Source organism: Quercus robur, chromosome 6 (assembly GCF_932294415.1).
Source record: "Quercus robur chromosome 6, dhQueRobu3.1, whole genome shotgun sequence".
Lineage (NCBI taxonomy): Eukaryota > Viridiplantae > Streptophyta > Magnoliopsida > Fagales > Fagaceae > Quercus > Quercus robur.
This window is the reverse complement of record NC_065539.1, coordinates 15,230,058-15,247,606: the sequence shown is the minus strand read 5'-3', so window position 1 is coordinate 15,247,606 and position 17,549 is coordinate 15,230,058. Positions and strand designations below refer to the sequence as shown.

The 17,549-nt window shown below is 37.8% G+C and overlaps 1 protein-coding gene across 2 annotated transcripts; it reads left to right on the top strand.

The window, feature by feature from the left end:
- The first annotated feature begins 18 nt into the window (after window positions 1–18).
- On the top strand, window positions 19–9,079 carry LOC126732953 (pentatricopeptide repeat-containing protein At3g49740). 2 transcript variants are annotated; one of them, XM_050436037.1, is made up of 7 exons: window positions 19–3,477; window positions 3,621–3,661; window positions 4,703–4,872; window positions 5,010–5,062; window positions 5,418–5,531; window positions 6,292–8,666; window positions 8,790–9,079. In XM_050436037.1, exon 1 carries the CDS (start codon window positions 235–237, stop codon window positions 2,434–2,436), a length of 2,202 nt encoding a protein of 733 aa, XP_050291994.1. In that variant the 5' UTR covers window positions 19–234; the 3' UTR covers window positions 2,437–3,477; window positions 3,621–3,661; window positions 4,703–4,872; window positions 5,010–5,062; window positions 5,418–5,531; window positions 6,292–8,666; window positions 8,790–9,079. The 2 variants fall into 2 exon arrangements, with proteins under 2 accessions (XP_050291994.1, XP_050291995.1); XM_050436038.1 differs by lacking the exon at window positions 6,292–8,666.
- Window positions 9,080–17,549: the final 8,470 nt, after the last annotated feature.

Here is a 17,549-nt window from a genome sequence, read left to right as displayed (position 1 = left end):
TTTTAAAAATAAACAGTAACTGAAAATTGATTTTTTTTATTAATTTTAGTTTTTGGTCTTCTACCAAATAAGCGGTATGTGGTATTAAATTAACTATATTGTTTAATTTTTTTCAAAAGAAAAAATAGAAAAAAATTATTATGCGTTGCCAACTTTTAGGGTGTTGATATTCAAACTTTTGAAAATCCACAAACAAATTTGGATCCTGGTTCCGTCCGACATATACAATGACTGATGAAGCTCCCATTTTTGAAAACCATAACTGAAAGCACCGCCCAACAACTCCAACTCCAACTCGTTAAACTCAACCGACAACTCGCAAACCTCACTCGCTCAAATCGTTACTCCGATTCCCTCCACCTATTCACCAAAATCCACTCGTCCCAACACCTCAAACCAGACCACTACACCCTCTCCACCGCTCTCACCGCCTCCGCTAATCTCCGCCAAACCTCATTCGGGAACCAACTCCACGCCCATGCCATATTCACAGGCCTCAGATTCTACCCTCATGTAGCAAACACTCTGCTTTCGCTCTATGCGAAAGCTGAGGATTTGCATTCCGTGAAATGGGTTTTCGAAGAGATTGAGAACCCAGATGTTTATTCGTGGACCACGCTGTTATCGGCGTGTACTAAGCTTGGCAACTTTGCGGATGCTTGGGAGGTGTTCGATAAAATGCCGAGGAGAGATGTGGCGGTTTGGAATGCGATAGTCACTGGGTGTTCGGAGAATGGGCAGGCGGAGATTGCTGTTAGTCTGTTTAGTGAAATGCATAGGGTGGGTGTTAGGCATGATAATTACACTTTTGCTAGTGTTTTGAGTGTGTGTTCTTTGGAGGGTTTGGATTTTGGTAGGCAGGTACATTCGTTGGTGATCAAAACTGGGTATTTTGTTAGAGCTTCTGTGGTTAATGCTCTGCTTACAATGTACTTTAATTGTGGACTTGTTGCTAATGCGTATGAGATATTTGAAGAGGCAGATGATGACGTTTATGATCAGATTACTTTTAATGTGATGATAGATGGATTGGTAAGTGTGGGAAGAGATGAAGATGCCTTGGGACTGTTCCGAGAGATGCACAAGGCTTGTCTCAGGCCTACTGAACTGACTTTTGTGAGTGTGATGAGCCCGTGTTCATCTGTGAGATTTGGGCATCAGGTACATGCCCAAGCAGTTAAAATGGGTTTTGAAGCATTTACATGTGTGAGCAACGCGACTATAACTATGTATTCCAGTTGTGGGGATTTACATGCAGCTCACGTGGTCTTTGAGAGACTCAAGGAGAGGGATCTTGTCTCATGGAACACCATGATTTCAAGTTACGCTCAAAGGAATTATGGTAGATCAGCAACCTTGGCCTACCTGCAAATGCAAAGGGCTAGAATTGAACCAGATGAGTTTACTTTTGGAAGTTTATTAGCAAGCTCGGAAAGCTTAGAAGTTGTGGAGATGATACATGCTGCTGCATCTAAAAATGGTCTTGTGATGCGGATCCAAGTTTCTAATGCATTAGTTTCTGGATACTCTAAGCATGGGAAGATAAATCAGGCTTATAAAATATTCCTTGATATATGCCCCAGAAATTTGATCTCCTGGAATACTATTATTGCGGGGTTTTTGTTTAATGGATGTCCAATACAGGGGTTCGAGCAATTCTCTAAATTGCTCAAAACGGAACTAAGGCCAGATGTCTATACCCTCAGTCTTATTTTGAGCCTTTGTGCTAGCATTTCATCCTTGGAACATGGGAGACAGGTTCATGGTTACATTCTTAGATTGGGGTTCTTTTCAGAGATGTGTTTAGGTAATGCCCTTGTGACAGTGTATGCAAAATGTGGGGCTTTAGATTGGTCTTTGAAAGTGTTCAATGCAATGGGTGAAAGAGATACAGTTTCTTGGAATTCCCTAATATCTGCTTATGCACAACATGGGCAAGGAAAGGACGCTGTGAACTGTTTCGAAGCAATGCAAGACTCATCTGGGGTCAAACCAGATCACGCAACCTTCACTGCAGTTCTTTCTGCCTGCAGCCATGCAGGTTTAGTTGATGATGGTACTCGGATCTTCAACTCCATGGTAAAAAATTATGGATTGATACCCAGAGTGGATCACTTTTCTTGCATTGTTGACCTTCTAGGTCGTGGTGGATATCTTGATGAGGCGGAAAGAATAATAAACAGTGAGCATGTTGAAACACATTCCAATATCTGGTGGACATTGTTTAGTGCTTGTGCAGCTCACGGCAATATAAGGCTAGGAAGAATAGTTGCTGGATTTCTTCTTGAAACTGAACGCTATAATCCATCAGTTTATGTGCTTTTGTCAAATATATATGCAGCTGTAGGTCAATGGGAAGAATCAGCTAATGTTAGGGAATTGATGAAGAAAACTGGGGTGATGAAACAACCCGGATGCAGTTGGATTGGGTCATAAATCCTTTTATATATAAGTTGTTAACCCTTTCAATCGGGAGGCTAACAAATCCAAGGTTAGCTTGAAATTTTCACTGCAATCCATGGCAATTTCTTGATCTGATTTAATCAAGACATGGTAAGTTGTTAAGCCCACTACATTCAGTTCAACAAGGCTAGACAAGTGAGAAACCTGCTGAGGGCTGTTAATATTATTGAAGGCTACATTTCATTTATCAAAAGAAGCCAAAGTCCTTCAGTAGAGGTGCTCTTTAGAAAGAGAAGGGAATTACTATGATACTGTGATCAACATCAACCGCCCCATGTTAATGTTACGTTGTCATTATGGATGTTCATAAATCCTCCTATCTATATCCACTGTTAGGTCTTAACTGCATCACCCTCATCATTAGCATTAGCAATATCATCACTGTCATTATGGGATAATATGATGATATCATCTTACATCATCAAAGCCCTGATGACAGTGAAGGAGAGAATCTTTTTGGATTTGCAACCACAAAAGGCTTGATTATATAATATCCTTCCTTTCTCAAAATTGGAACATTGATTGTATAACACCCTTCATTGACAAACTTTTGAATTGCTGAAATACAATTTATTTGTAATGTAGAATTCATTTCCAACGTTTTTCCAGTAAGTACTACATTCTTTTTCAATGATTACTGGAACTCCCAAGTTGTTCTAGCATAAATAGGAAGTTCCCACTTCCAGGGTCGTGATGGTCTCTCCAAGAAGTCAACTTCAAGTTTTCATCCATTGACGTGTTTGGAAGAAATGTATCAGTTGGATTTTCAAAACTCTGCCACAGACTTGTCAGTGTTGTCACATTATCGTATACCAAAGGGTTTCCAGAATCCATGAGATTCAAAATTTTATCTGTACACGTTGACACCAATAAACACTTTCAGCATACCAATGTTTCTTCTCACTACTTGTATCCAATACCTGGAGATAGCTTATTTGGATACAGATGTTGGTCAGCCTGAGTTTACACCTCCTGGTTTCCTATCCCTCACAGTAGCTGACAAACTATCCCCAGGTAATTTATTTATGGTTTTAGCTTTGTTAACATTCTTGAATCTTGTCAGTTCATCTTGTTTCGAAAATTTTCTCAGGAGTCTTAGTCTTTGTTCTTTGTAATTTGTTTAATTACTTATCCAGTTTTTTTTTTCATTGAATTAGATTTGACAATCCCATGTCTGAACTCTAAAGACACCAGAGAGGTATGAACTATTGATCCTTGTCTTGCTTGTTATCAAGTTTACTTAAATTTTTTTATTTTTTATTTTATAAAAAAAAGCTGGCACTGTTGCTAGTGGATCAATTATGTAACCATGTGCTATGGGATAGAGTTGACAACCTGTTACTCAAGATGTGCATTGAATAGGAGTTATTGTGCCAAATGAGATTTACTGGACGGTATTGTCCTTAATGAGAAGCGGGTTAAATCTGTTGCTTGTTGTCCAGAGTGTGAAGGGCAAATCATTGTGATGATGGATTTTTCATGGTCCTGTCAATAGGCCTTTCTGGCCATAATCCTTGATTAGTCCATTGCCATTTTTATGATAACATTCACATAAGTTATCATTTACCTCATTAAATCTGTCATAGGTGTTGCAATTACATTTTTTTTTTCCTTATTGAAAATAGTTTTCTTTGTTTTTGATATAATTTGTAAAAGCTAACTGAGTGATGAAACATGGAAAAAGTGTGATAATGTGAAGATTGGTTTGGTTTATCTCTGATTTGGTAAATGCTATAGGATGTATAATTTATTTGTAGTAGTTTGAGGGAATTTTGATGACCAACTATTTCAATGTGGGCACTATAAGCTTAAAGTTTGGTTTTGGTTAAAAAATTTAAATATGTGGGAATTGGAAACTCTGAATGGAAGTTCCTAATATTATGAAGTGTATAAATTGGAGTTTAAATTCCCACAATCAGTACAAAGCTGAAACTTTTTTTGGTCTGCAGAATTTAAGATGGGATCTTGCTACTTTATGAATGTAGACAAAATATTACTTGTGACCTAATGCATGAGCAGTCTGTTAGATGCGAGCTCATAAATTTTTTTTTCTTCCCAAAATGTTAATCAATCTGTAAGGGTTTACCATCAAATGACATTGATTAACTGTTCAACTATTTCTCTCGTCCACCCTTCTCTTTCAATTCTGCCTTATGTTAAAAGTAGGCATTTCAATGTCTATGCTAGATTCTTTTTAAGAAAATGCATGTATTAACTTACTATTTTCATTTCCTTTCAGGTGCTTCTCCTTCGGTGATTTATCTTCAAAAAGGGATCCAACATTGTACTTGAATGCTATATTTTCCCTACGTGGTTACTATTGAAAGGAGTACTGCTTGTCTAACAAGAGTAAAAACCCAACTAAGATTGAATTGCCTCTTGTCGTCAATACTCCTGGCAGGGTGAAAGGTAGCCTTATTTGAATGGCTAATTGCTTTTTCTTCTTCTTTTATTTATTTATTTATTTTTGGCAATTTGAAAAGATTCTCTCCAATCTTGTATTACCGCAACAACACTTTTTTCTCCTCATTCTTCTCATGTGACAGGCATTGGTTATGACATTGGTGGATAGACCAAGCATGATATCTTCATGACCAAGGTATTGGTCGCACACTGAAGCTAATGCTTTCTTCTACAAGATGATAGAAGTTACTATTAGTTAAAGAGATGGGTTCAAGTTACACCTAATGTAACTCTAAAGAGTTATACATTTTTTAAGCCATTGGATTTAAGTAGATCCAACAGTAAAAAAAAGATCCTCATTAATGCTAATATTCTTACAAGTATCTCGTTAATTATCTCTTATTTATTGCATTCAATACGTATCTCTAAACCCAACAAAAGAAAATGTCTGACTCTCTCTCTCTCTCTACGTTTGGTTTTTAAGCCCTTTGTCTCTCTCTCTCATTTGTCTCCGTTTGACTCTCTACATTTCTCCTCCACCATTGTTTCAGGTTGTCGCCCAAAAAAAAAAAAAAAAGAACCAATCGCATTAACGTGTTGTGAGTGCTCTGTTTCTATTGTGGGTACAAATCGCATTAAAGCTCCACCATTGCTCCTCCACCATTGTGAGTACTCTGTTTCTATTTTTCCTTTCTTTTCTGTTGTGAGTGCTCTGTTTTTTTTTTTTTTTTCCTTTTCTTGAACACAATAAATGGTTCACAAAGAATCATGTGGCAATACAGATTTGTTAGAACTCAAAATACATATTCAATATAAAACCATTGTATGTGTAGTAAATTTAGAGAAACTTACAATGTGACTTACATCGTTGGTAGTTCCTTGGTTACATCCCCAAGTTGTGAGTGCTCTAAAAAAAACTTACACTGTTGAATAGTTGAAGAAATTGATAAACAAAAGACACCACTGAAGCTAGACATGAACATATTAATTCTTTTTTCTTTTGTGAGAAAGAGACATGAACTTATATAGGTGGCTGATAATCATATAATAATGGACAAACAGCAATTTGCCAACCAATTAATGATTTTGATGATGCAACTGCGACACTATCTAGTAGAAATATCTCGTTTTCATGTTCCAAATCTGTAATTAGACTGATGGAATATATATATATATATATATGTATATATTTATTTATTTAAAAAATCTCATGTTTTCAAAGTCGAAATTGAATTTGAGCGTCAATTTGAGTGTTTGGTTATGATTATGTACATTATTATATCTTTGTCATATCTACAACTTCAAGTCAATTTGAGTGTTTGATTATGATTATGTACATTTTTATATCTTTGTCATTTTAAACATTTTTATTTAAAATGTTTGCATATTTTTATTTGTGTTCATTATTTGTATTGGTTCTTATAGTTACTAAATCGCAATGGAATGTGAAGAGTTATATGATGCCCCAAACAATTCGAGACCATCAGAGCAAGAGTTACCGCTTGAAGATTTTGGTGATTGTGAGTTGAAATCCAAGCCATATGTCGAAATGCAATTTGACTCCCTTGATGATGTTGAAACTTTTTACAAAGAATTTGCCAAAAAAGAAGGTTTTGGAATCCGTATCCATACGAGTAAAAAGCCCCCAGAAGTGATAATGTAACAAGTCGTATTTATGTATGTTGTAGTGAAGGGTAGCACAAAACAAAAAATGCATTAGACAGTGGTTTGAGCAGAGATTATGAAAACAAGGCTTGTAGAAGTTGCTCAAGTCTTAGAACTGGATGTGGAGCAATGCTTAGGGTCATGAAGAATAAGAAGTTGCAAAAATGGGTTGTGAAGGGATTTGACAACAACCATAATCATGGTATTATTAGTCCAAAAAGTTTGTCATACCTCCAATGCCACAAAAAAAAAAAGTCTACTGTTGCTAAGAGTTTAGTTGAAAAATTTGACGAAGAAGGTCTTCCAATAGGAAAAGTTGTCATGATGTTCAATGTAAGTGACCAGACATTTACAAGTAGAGATTGTTGAAATCACTTGAGAAATGTTAGGGGACAAAATCTAGATGCTAGAGATGCCTCAGTTGTCCTTAATTATTACCAAAAACAACAAGCTCAAAACTCCAATTTCTTTTATGCAATTCAATGTGATGATGTTGGCCATATGGTTAATTTTTTTTGGGTGGATGCACGCTCAAGAATGGCTTATCAATACTTTGGGGATGTAGTGACATTTGACACAACTTACAAAACAAAAAAGTATGATATGCCATTTGCTCATTTTACGAGGTTAAACCATCATTGTCAATCAATGTTATTTGGTTGTGCATTGTTACAAGATGAGACAGAACAAACTTTTGTGTGACTATTTGAAACTTGGCTTCAAGCAATGTGGGAGAAGGAACCAAAATCTATTATTAGGGATCAAGATTTTAGCTATGGGTGCAGCTATTGCAAAGGTATTCCCAAGAACTTGTCATCGTTTTTGTCTTTGGCATATTAAGAAGAAATTTCCAGTGAAACTTTCCCATATATATATATATATCATAAGAAGTCAATATTCAAATGCGAGTCGAGGAGATGCATACGTGAGTCACCTAGTGTGGAAAAATTTGAGAAGGCTTAGAAGAGCCTAATATTGACTTATGGCTTGGAGAGAAATGAATGGCTTAAAGGATTATATAATATTTGAGAGTTATGGATACCGGTTTACAATAGAAATGCTTTCTTTGTAGGAATGAACACTACCCAGAGAAGTGAAAGCATCAATGCGTTCTTTGACTCCTTTGTTAACTCAAGAACTACATTAAAGGATTTTGTGGTCAAATTTGCAAAGGCGGTGGACAGTCGTTATAAGAAAGAAAGGAAGGAAGGAAGACTTTGATTCAAGACATAAAACACCTTCTTTGGTAATTGGCTCAAAAATAGAGCATCAAGCTGCTTCTATATACACGAGAACCATATTTAGCAAGTTCCAAAAAGAATCGGTGAGTAGTAATCACTTTACAAAGGAAAAGGTTGAGAAAAATGGAACTTTTTATAGGTACAAAGTAACAAGTTCCTTTGATCCAGATAATGCATTTATTGTGAAGCTGAACTTGGAATCAAAAGTTTGTGAATGTGACTGCCAGCTTTTTGAGTTTATGGGAATTGTTTGTAGGCACATGTTATTAATCTTCCAGGTTAAAAATATTTTCCAGATTCCTAGCCACTACATCTGACAACGTTGGGCAAAAGAAATAAATAAAGAACTCAAAAGTGTAGAATATAGATCAAGCTCTGAGGATGAGCATCATATGTCAAGAGCCTTACGAAGCATTCATGTTTGTCAATGTGTAAGTCAATTGTCTTACCTTGCTGAAAAAACTGAAAATATATATAAAATGATAATCTCAGACTTAGACCACACCTTTAAAAAAGCTTTTGGAATGGAAAATGAACTACTTGAAGATAAAGAAGATGATGAAATGGATATGCATTACAAGAGCGGTGAATTAGCTGACATTGTTGAAGTAGAAGACTGCTTCGTCATTATTCCTTTGAATATAAAAGATCCACATGTATCAAAAACCAAAGGTCGAAAGAAAAGTACCAAGAAACGGGGTCCTGGTGGGAGAATTAAAGGTGAGTTTGAAATATCCTTAGCTCGTGCAACGACAAAAAGGCGATCTTGTCAACTTTGTAGGGGTTATAGTCATAATTGTCGTATTTGTAAACAATATAATGGCGAAAGAAGTGATTACCAAGATGAAAACATTACAGAGGTTTATGACAATGATATTGATGATTTAGCATAAAGTGAGTTCTTTTATTATATTTTTCGAGACTTTTTTTTTAAAATTTTTTAAAAAGAATTTTTTATTGTAATAATATATATCTCATGTTTCAAATTTACTTATACATTTTTTTGTTCTACTGTAGGTATATGTGGCTGAAGAGAATCACAAAATGATCATTCCTTGGTGGAATTTATATATATATATATATATATATATTGAGTCCAAGTAGCTGAAGGAACTATGTTTAAGGACCTATGTTGTTAATCATGATGAAATAGTTTTTTTTTTTTTTTTTTTTTTTTTTTAAAGGACCAATGTTGGAATACTCTTTTTGCTTCAATTTAATGTCATTAACAGTGTATTTGTAAGGACATATGCTAGAATATTGTTATTTAAGGATTGCTCACCTCTTGTTTTGAGGGGGTACCTACAGCTTTGTGTTTGCTTTTTTAATAACAATTTCTTAGGGATGATCTATCTTTGTTTGTGGTTCTAAATAATAGGTAGTATAGCTGCTTTAAGTTACTGCATTAGTGGTTCTGCACTGTTTACAGCACTTTACTGCGCTGTTCTGTTTACTGCACTGCACTTTACTGCCTCTGAATCCTCTTATGTTAGGAAATGCTACTTGAAGTTACAATTTAATATATGCTTGTTATAGAAGTTACAATTGCTAATTTAGCAATTTTCTCGGTACAATAGTGTGTAAATTCCAAGAATCTATGTCAACTTAGTTTACATAGGTAATAGGCAACTTTTATTGATAAAAGTAGAGGCATAAGCATCCATGATGTATACAAAAGAATTCCCGAATACAATCAAAGGCAGTCAATGAAGTCCATACAAGAAGAATAAAAACACTCTTGAATCCAGTGGACCAATCTTATAGAGATCATAGAAAGACCTCAGCTCACCTACTCAAGTAGGCATCTCAACAATCCTAAAATTCCAATGATTTCTCTAGTAAAATTGCTTTGCGCTGTCCAAAGACTCCAAACAATTGTTTCTAACAAAAATACACATCAGCCACTTTTGAAGTTTTCACCTGTTTAACTCCAATTGTTTAATTAATTTAGAATGAAAACTTGTTCAATGTCAATAAAAATTTTGGTCTAATGCCTCTTTTTTGGTAAACAGTTTGGTTTGGTGTCATTGTGATGCAAGAGAGAAGCTTGAATGGACTCTGATTCAAATTTTGATGTAGTATCCTTAGGAACTCAACACTAAATTAGATGGGTTTGATATTTAAGGATTTAGGTGAATAAAAGATTGGATCTTGAATATGTTTGATGACTGCTTGGTATTAAAACAGTAAGTAGAATGCGAAACAAAGAAAGATAAGCAATAGGAAATCACACCTAGGTTTAAATACAAGACTTGCATCAATCACTGTTGTGGGGACATTAGAAGGCTTTTTGTCCGCTTTGGGGAGCCAGTGGTACACTCTTGGTTGCTCCAGAAGCTTATAAACCTTGAGTGGGAGGGTTCTCTAACCGATGTGGGACTAAGGTGAGCCTAGGTGTCAATCACCTCAAAGGCAAAAACCCCCAACACCACACTCAGGGCCGAAGACAAAACCGTGAGGGACTGGCTCCCCAAAGCGGACAAAAAGCCTTCTAATGTCCCCACAACTGTCCTTAGTATTTTTTCTATTGGTGTAATTGCAGGGAAAAGCAAAGCCAAATCAACAGTCTGAACAAGATGTTACCAAAAAATATCTCCTAGATATTGCTTTTACAAGATGTCCATCCCATTGATACTGTTTATTTTATTTTTTTATTTTTTTAACAATAGCATAATAATCTTGCAATCCTTGGTTTTGAGATCAACTACTTCCTTCTTGATAGACTTTATCCACTTATTGTGGGTGTGTGTGCTTCATAATCTGACTTTGATGAGAGAGAGAGAGAGAGAGAGAGAGAGAGAGAGAGAGAGAGAGAGAAATTCAATGGCTTAACTGCCTTTACAATTTCATAAAGAAAGTTTTCTTAATCCTAATGCACTTCTTGCCTACATCAGGTATTAGTGATTTACTACAAATGTGTGCTATACATGAACTATAACATGGAACAAGAAGGTCGCATGGCTGCACATTCATTTTAGTCTATGTAATATTGTGTATGAATTAGACAAGTAGCAGTGAGCTGAACTCTTCATTTCCCATACTTCTTTCTCAATCTTTCTTTGACGAAATAATTTCGAGCTTTAGTTCAAGCTTGTTAAGGGGCAATGTTGACATAAGAGAGATGCACACTAGTAGCAAAAAGAGCAACACCAGAGACGAAGCATGCCACAGTCATCAACAATTTCTTGGGAGTTGAAGGAAAGCTGAGCACCATTTTCCTTAATTATCTACATGCAAAAGGAGAAGATTCAATCAAAGATAACAAAAAATACACTCTTGAATCCAATTCCTATAAAGTATAAAATAAACTAATTAGAGCCACAGCATCACATATCCTGCCCAACCAATAGCTTAAAGGAAAAATAAAAAATCAATTTTATTTAAATTCTAATAGGTTCATACTTCCAACAGCTTACTTGAGTATTATTAACTGGTAATCATCGTTAAAATTGTGCATATAACCATAGTAAGGTTGGCATAGAAGTGACTTCACAAGCATTAAGAGAGGGAGAGAGCTCTAATGGAACGTTGATTGTATTGCTAACTTGTAATCTAAAAGGAAAAAAAGAGGTTCAACTTATTTCTACATCTTTCCATTGTTATTTTTAAAAGAACACCATGGGTTTTCCAACCTAAGAAATTTGTTGGAATCCCTATCTTACAATCATGAAATTTTCATGCTTTCTCAAACACATGAATAGAGATTATAAAAAAAATTTGTTTCCTATCAATTCAAACCATAACTATTAATCTACACTTTCAATAATTCTGTTACAACTTATGTTTTGCAAAGGTATTCCATTGCTTATTCAAGAAACTGTCATAATCTATTTTATTAATGATTATCTAAACAATGTCATACTATAAAAAACATAGACAACCCAATCATTAATAAATTGCAGAAAAACAATTGAAAACCAAAAGAACTAGACAACCACCAAACTTTACAATCACAAAAGGCACTAATGAGTTTTTATTGGTTCCCCAGAAACATCATAATTTTTTTTTTTTTTAAATATTTAATGTAGGGACACGATTATTCAACGGCCCAAGAATGACGCTGGGCTCGTACAAAAAAGATCCCTCACAATATGATTTGTAGAGAGTGGGCTTAAAAGGCTTGCTCTGGATCACTGGGCAATGGTCCGGTCCTGACTTTAGGTGAGCTCATGTAAGAAAGGGGGTTCAATCTGAACATCCAAGCTCTACAGCTTCGTAACCTGAGGGATTGGACTCCTCGGACTTTGTCCGAGGAGCATTGGGCTTTTCCCCCGGTTACCCGGCGGTGGATTTTTTGCGACGTGCATGTATCGTTAAAATGTTTTCACCCCTGGAGTCTTTTTCCTGGAGGTGGGATGGGAGACCCTCCTTTTTTGGCCTCCTTCCCTCATATTACTTACCTTTTCTTTTATACTAGCCTACGTTCGCTATCCTTCGTCCACGTGTAGGGTCAACCTTTCCAAGACTGATATTTGTCCCGTCAGTCTAATCCCAGAATCGTTGGGGATGGTCGAAAAAGCCGAAGAATCCGGTTCTGTTAGGTGCAGAGTCTTATCTGGGAAGGGTCGTAAGAGCAGCTCTCCCGAGATATTTTAGGCTTTCTTTCAAGTTTGTTCCTATACCTTTTTTACCCCTCTTCTCAATGGAGCCTTAGGTCTGCCGAGGACTAAACTGTCCTCGACTGCATCTCCGGGCCATTTTGTGCCTTATATTTTTGAGCTTGGGCCATAACCTTCTTTGGCTTGGGCCTTTGGACTCCCCATGAGCAAGTGGGCCTGGCCCATAAATTATTGGGCCCCACAATAGCCCCTCAAAACCCTGCTGTCCGACCTCCTGGTTGGAGAGGGGGGTTTTGGTAATACCGAGCCTTTATTATGACTCATTTAATTTAGCCTTTGACTGACGCTGGCGACTCTTCACCTGCCCAGGAAGTGTACCGGTCTACGAGATGTTACTCTTAATTTGTTCACGATGCGCTTATGCCATTTGGTTATCCGAAGCGTGTCTTTAATATCTTCCCTTCACGAGACCTCTCAGATTTAATGGTTATTGATGGCGTGGGGGAGCGGAACGGGCATATTCTAGTTGGTGGATTTCCTTGGAGATATGAACACATTAAGTACCCTCCTCTTCGTCCCTCATATAAAGAGAAAAGACAAGAGATGGTTCTCTCATACCTGAATCCCTTAGATTCCTCCCAGAGTTCACTTTTTCTCTCTGGTTATACCTCATCCGATAATACGTTCACCATAGTAATAAGCAATGAAGAAGCCATTCCCCTCCCAAAAACACCATGTTATAATAAAGCTCGAAATGGCTCGGTCAGGGCAAGGATGGCGAAGACTCAAGATTTGTCTCACCTTCCTTTCAGCCAAAATCCGAAACAGGGACTCGTCACGACCCACTTTCGGCGTGACTGAGTCGTGGACACCCATTATCAGTATCACCCGCTCTCTCATGAGCATATCTAACATGGCACCAGTGTGTTAGGAGTCAGGACTGGGGCAGGGACTAAGTGACCCTGCTTCTTCCTCTCTTAGTTCACTGGCGCCTCCTTTTGCCTCTCTTTCTTCTTCTTTCCACCACCAGATCCATCCTGGTGCTTTTCCTTCTCCCTCTTTTGTTCATTTTTCTTCCTTTTCATCTCTTCTCTCTTCTTCTCCTCCATCTTCTTCTTCCTTCTCCTTCATCTTCTTCTTCCTTCTCCTTCATCTTCTCCTTTAGAAGTTCTTCTCTCAATATGGGCGATTCTGAGGCAAAGATTGGAGAGACTTTGAAGACGAGTTTAAAAGACACCTGACGGTTTACTTATCTGTATTGCTAGTGTTATCGTTACTTCGGCAATTTACCTTTTGTATAGGCTTGTTTAAGCCCCTTTTTGTACGTTGTAATATATCTTTATATTAATAAAAATTGTTACCATTTTACTTTGCATGTTATATCTCTATGTTTCCAAAATGATAACGCAATGCATAGACATACAGTCTTGTAAGTTCTTTTTATTTTTAAACCGTGACCGACGTCTAGGACTAAAGTTCCAGCTAATAAAAAGATCTTGCTCTCTGTTTATAAAAATAATCCTGCTCAATAGTACTGAATCGAACAAATGATTCTTAGGGTTGAAACTCCCCTGAGGCAGGAACAGAAAGGATATTATGATGAGCTTACTAAATTGGCCGAGCACAATACTGCCAACCTTAGAGTACAATACTTGGGTCCTTAACTCCTTATCAAAGAGAAAGGCGTTTTTACGAATTTAAATGCTGTTCGGCACAAAAATATAGCATTTGAATCAATGACAACTAGGGCCAAAATACTTGCTAAGAAATAGGTGTAACCATAACTTTAATAAAGTTGTTTGGCACAACAATGCCGACCTGTGAAGAACGATACTTACCCCAAAACTAGCCGAGATGAGAACTGAGTGCTTGATGAGGTGTAGGAAGTAACCATCCGAAGACATATTACCCGCAAAATGAACAGCCTCCTTAGGCTACTGAACAGTGGGGCGTTTCGCCATCTTCTTATCACTCTTACTAGCCTTATCCTTTTACAGTATTTGAGCCGAGGACTTTCCCCATCCACGTAGCTGGTTTCCCTCATAGGCTTGAGTCCGAGGACCATGCCAGGCCTTGGTTCTGTCCAAAACTTGGGGTTTTTTTTTTTTTTTATTTTATTTTTATACTTGGTTTCCCCATAGGCTTGAGTCCGAGGACCATGCAAGGCCTTGGTTTTGTTCAAAACTTGTAGTTTTTTCTTTGTGTACTTGGTTTCCCCATAGGCTTGAGTCCGAGGACCATGCAAGGCCTTGGTTCTGTCCAAAACTTATAGTTTTTTCTTTGTGTACTTGGTTTCCCCATAGGCTTGAGTCCGAGGACCATGCAAGGCCTTGGTTCTGTCCAAAATTTATAGTTTTTTCTTTGTGTACTTGGTTTCCCCATAGGCTTGAGTCCGAGGACCATGCAAGGCCTTGGTTCTGTCCAAAACTTATAGTTTTTTCTTTGTGTACTTGGTTTCCCCATAGGCTTGAGTCCGAGGACCATACAAGGCCTTGGTTCTGTCCAAAACTTGTAGTTTTTTTTTTGTGTACTTGGTTTCCCCATAGGTTTGAGTCCGAGGACCATGCAAGGCCTTGGTTCTGTCCAAAACTTATTGAGTACTTGTTGTACTTATTTGCTTTTTTCGCAGGTCAACCCCTTGACCATGGCGGGGAGAGTTGGCTTGAGGTCGGAAGCCCCTAGAGCTGCCCGTGCCGTTGGGACTGCAGGTCGTAGCCCCTGGCATAAGTTGATGTCGGAACAACAACTGCATGTCACCGGAGATGGGGGAAAACCCACGAATCTCCGCTTGCTAGAGAGCTGACTCAAACGCCACCTGCGCCAGCGCGCAAGCCTTCCCACAGACGGCGCCAATTGTAGGGACACGATTATTCAACAGCCCAAGAATGACGTTGGGCTCGTACAAAAAAGATCCCTCACAATATGATTTGTAGAGAGTGGGCTTAAAAGGCTTGCTCTGGATCGCTGGGCAACGGTCCGGTCCTGACTTTAGGCGAGCTCATGTAAGAAAGGGGGTTCAATCTGAACATCCAAGCTCTACAGCTTCGTAACCTGAGGGATTGGACTCCTCGGACTTTGTCCGAGGAGCATTGGGCTCTTCCCCCGGTTACCCGGCGGTGGATTTTTTGCGACGTGCATGCATCGTTAAAATGTTTTCACCCCTGGAGTCTTTCTCCTGGAGGTGGGATGGGAGACCCTCCTTTTTTGGTCTCATTCCCCTATATTACTTACTTTTTCTTTTATACTAGCCTACGTTCGCTATCCTTCGTCCACGTGTAAGGTCAACCTTTCCAAGACTGATATTTGTCCCGTCAGTCTAATCCCAGAATCGTTGGGGATGGTCGAAAAAGCCGAAGAATCCGGTTCTGTTAGGTGCAGAGTCTTATCTGGGAAGGGTCGTAAGGGCAGCTCTCCCGAGATATTTTAGGCTTTCTTTCAAGTTTGTTCCTATACCTTTTTTACCCCTCTTCTCAATGGAGCCTTGGGTCTGCCGAGGACTAAACTGTCCTCAATTGCATCTCCGGGCCATTTTGTGCCTTATATTTTTGAGCTTGGGCCATAACCTTCTTTGGCTTGGGCCTTTGGACTCCCCATGAGCAAGTGGGCCTGGCCCATAAATTATTGGGCCCCACATTTAAAGTTCGAAACTTTTTTTTTTCATATTATTTGAGACCCATTAAAACTAAAATTGAGCCTAATAAAATCACTTTACCAAGTACAATTGAATCTTTCAAGCTGATTTCTTTTGATACCAAACCAGCTATAAAACATAAAACCCAAAACAACCAATTTCTAGGATTCTACTTTCTAAGCAAACAAATGAATCAACAGAAAAGAAAGGAAAAATAGAAACAGAGTACCAAACAGATTAATAGAAACAGTTCGGCTTGATTTCTTTTGATGCCAAATAGAGTACTCACAAAAAGAAAGGATTCTACTTTCTTAGCAAACAAGTGAATCGATAAAGCAAAACCCAGAGAAAGAATTACATTAAAATAAATAAATAAATAAAAGGAAAAATAGTTGACCTTGAGAGAGAAAGAGAGAGAACCAACCTGCAATTGCTTTGAGCTAAAATAATGGTGACCCAAGAAATAGAGTACTCACACACACACACCCACAGTTTGGGTTGGTTTTTTTTTTTTTGGAATAATGGTGGAAGAGCAATGTAGAGAGTCAGATGGAGGCAAACGGAGAGAGAGAGACAAACGGAGAGACAAAGAGCTTGAACACCAAACGTAGAGAGAGAGAGAGTCAGACGTTTTCTTTTGTTGGGTTTAGAGATACGTATTGAATGCAATAAATAAGGGATAATTAATGAGATACTTGTAAGAATGTTAACATTAATGAGAGTATTTTTATGATTGTTGGATCTACTTAAATCCAATGGCTTAAAAAATGTGTAACTCTAAAGAGTTACAGGTAGCTTGAACCCATCTCTTAGTTAAATACTACAAATTTTGCATTAGTCATATGCATGTAAGGACATTGATTTAAAAAGTGTTGACCACGAATAGAATTGAGGTTGAAAGATAAGTATTACTATTCCCAGCTTGTGTCCGCATGATTTGTGTGCAATAGAGGGCATAGCCTCAGTCATATCTCATATGCAGCCATAGAGCCTAGCCCTTCCACTGCAATTCGAGTTTCTCTTGATCATAGCCTCCATTACCCCATTTCTTAAAGAGCCCTTGGGGAAAGAATCCCAGGTTAGCTTGAAATTTTCACTGTAATCTATAGCAACTTCTTGAGCTGATTTAGTCGAGACATAGAAAGTTGCTAATCCAGTTAACTTTATTGAAGGCTACATTTCATTTATTAATAGAAGCCGAAGTACTTCCATGGAGGTGCTCTCTTGAAAGAGAAGGGAATTATTACGATACTATGATCAGCATCAACCCCCAGCCCCATCTTATGTTTTCACCGTGGCTATCCATAAACCCTCCTATAGATCTTTGTTTCCACTTTTAGGTCTTAACTGCATCATCCTCATCACATTATGAAATCACATGATGATATCATCTTACATCATCAAACCCCTGATGACCGAGAAGGAAAGAATCTTGTGGAGTTTGCAACCAGTAAAAGATTGAGGTATTAGCAACAATTTTCCAGTCATGTGGGGGCATTTCTTTAGACAGCTTGGAGTAGCATATTAGGAAATGGTTTGACACCCCTTTAAGTAACAAGCTTAAGAATTGACCTGGGGTTGAAGATT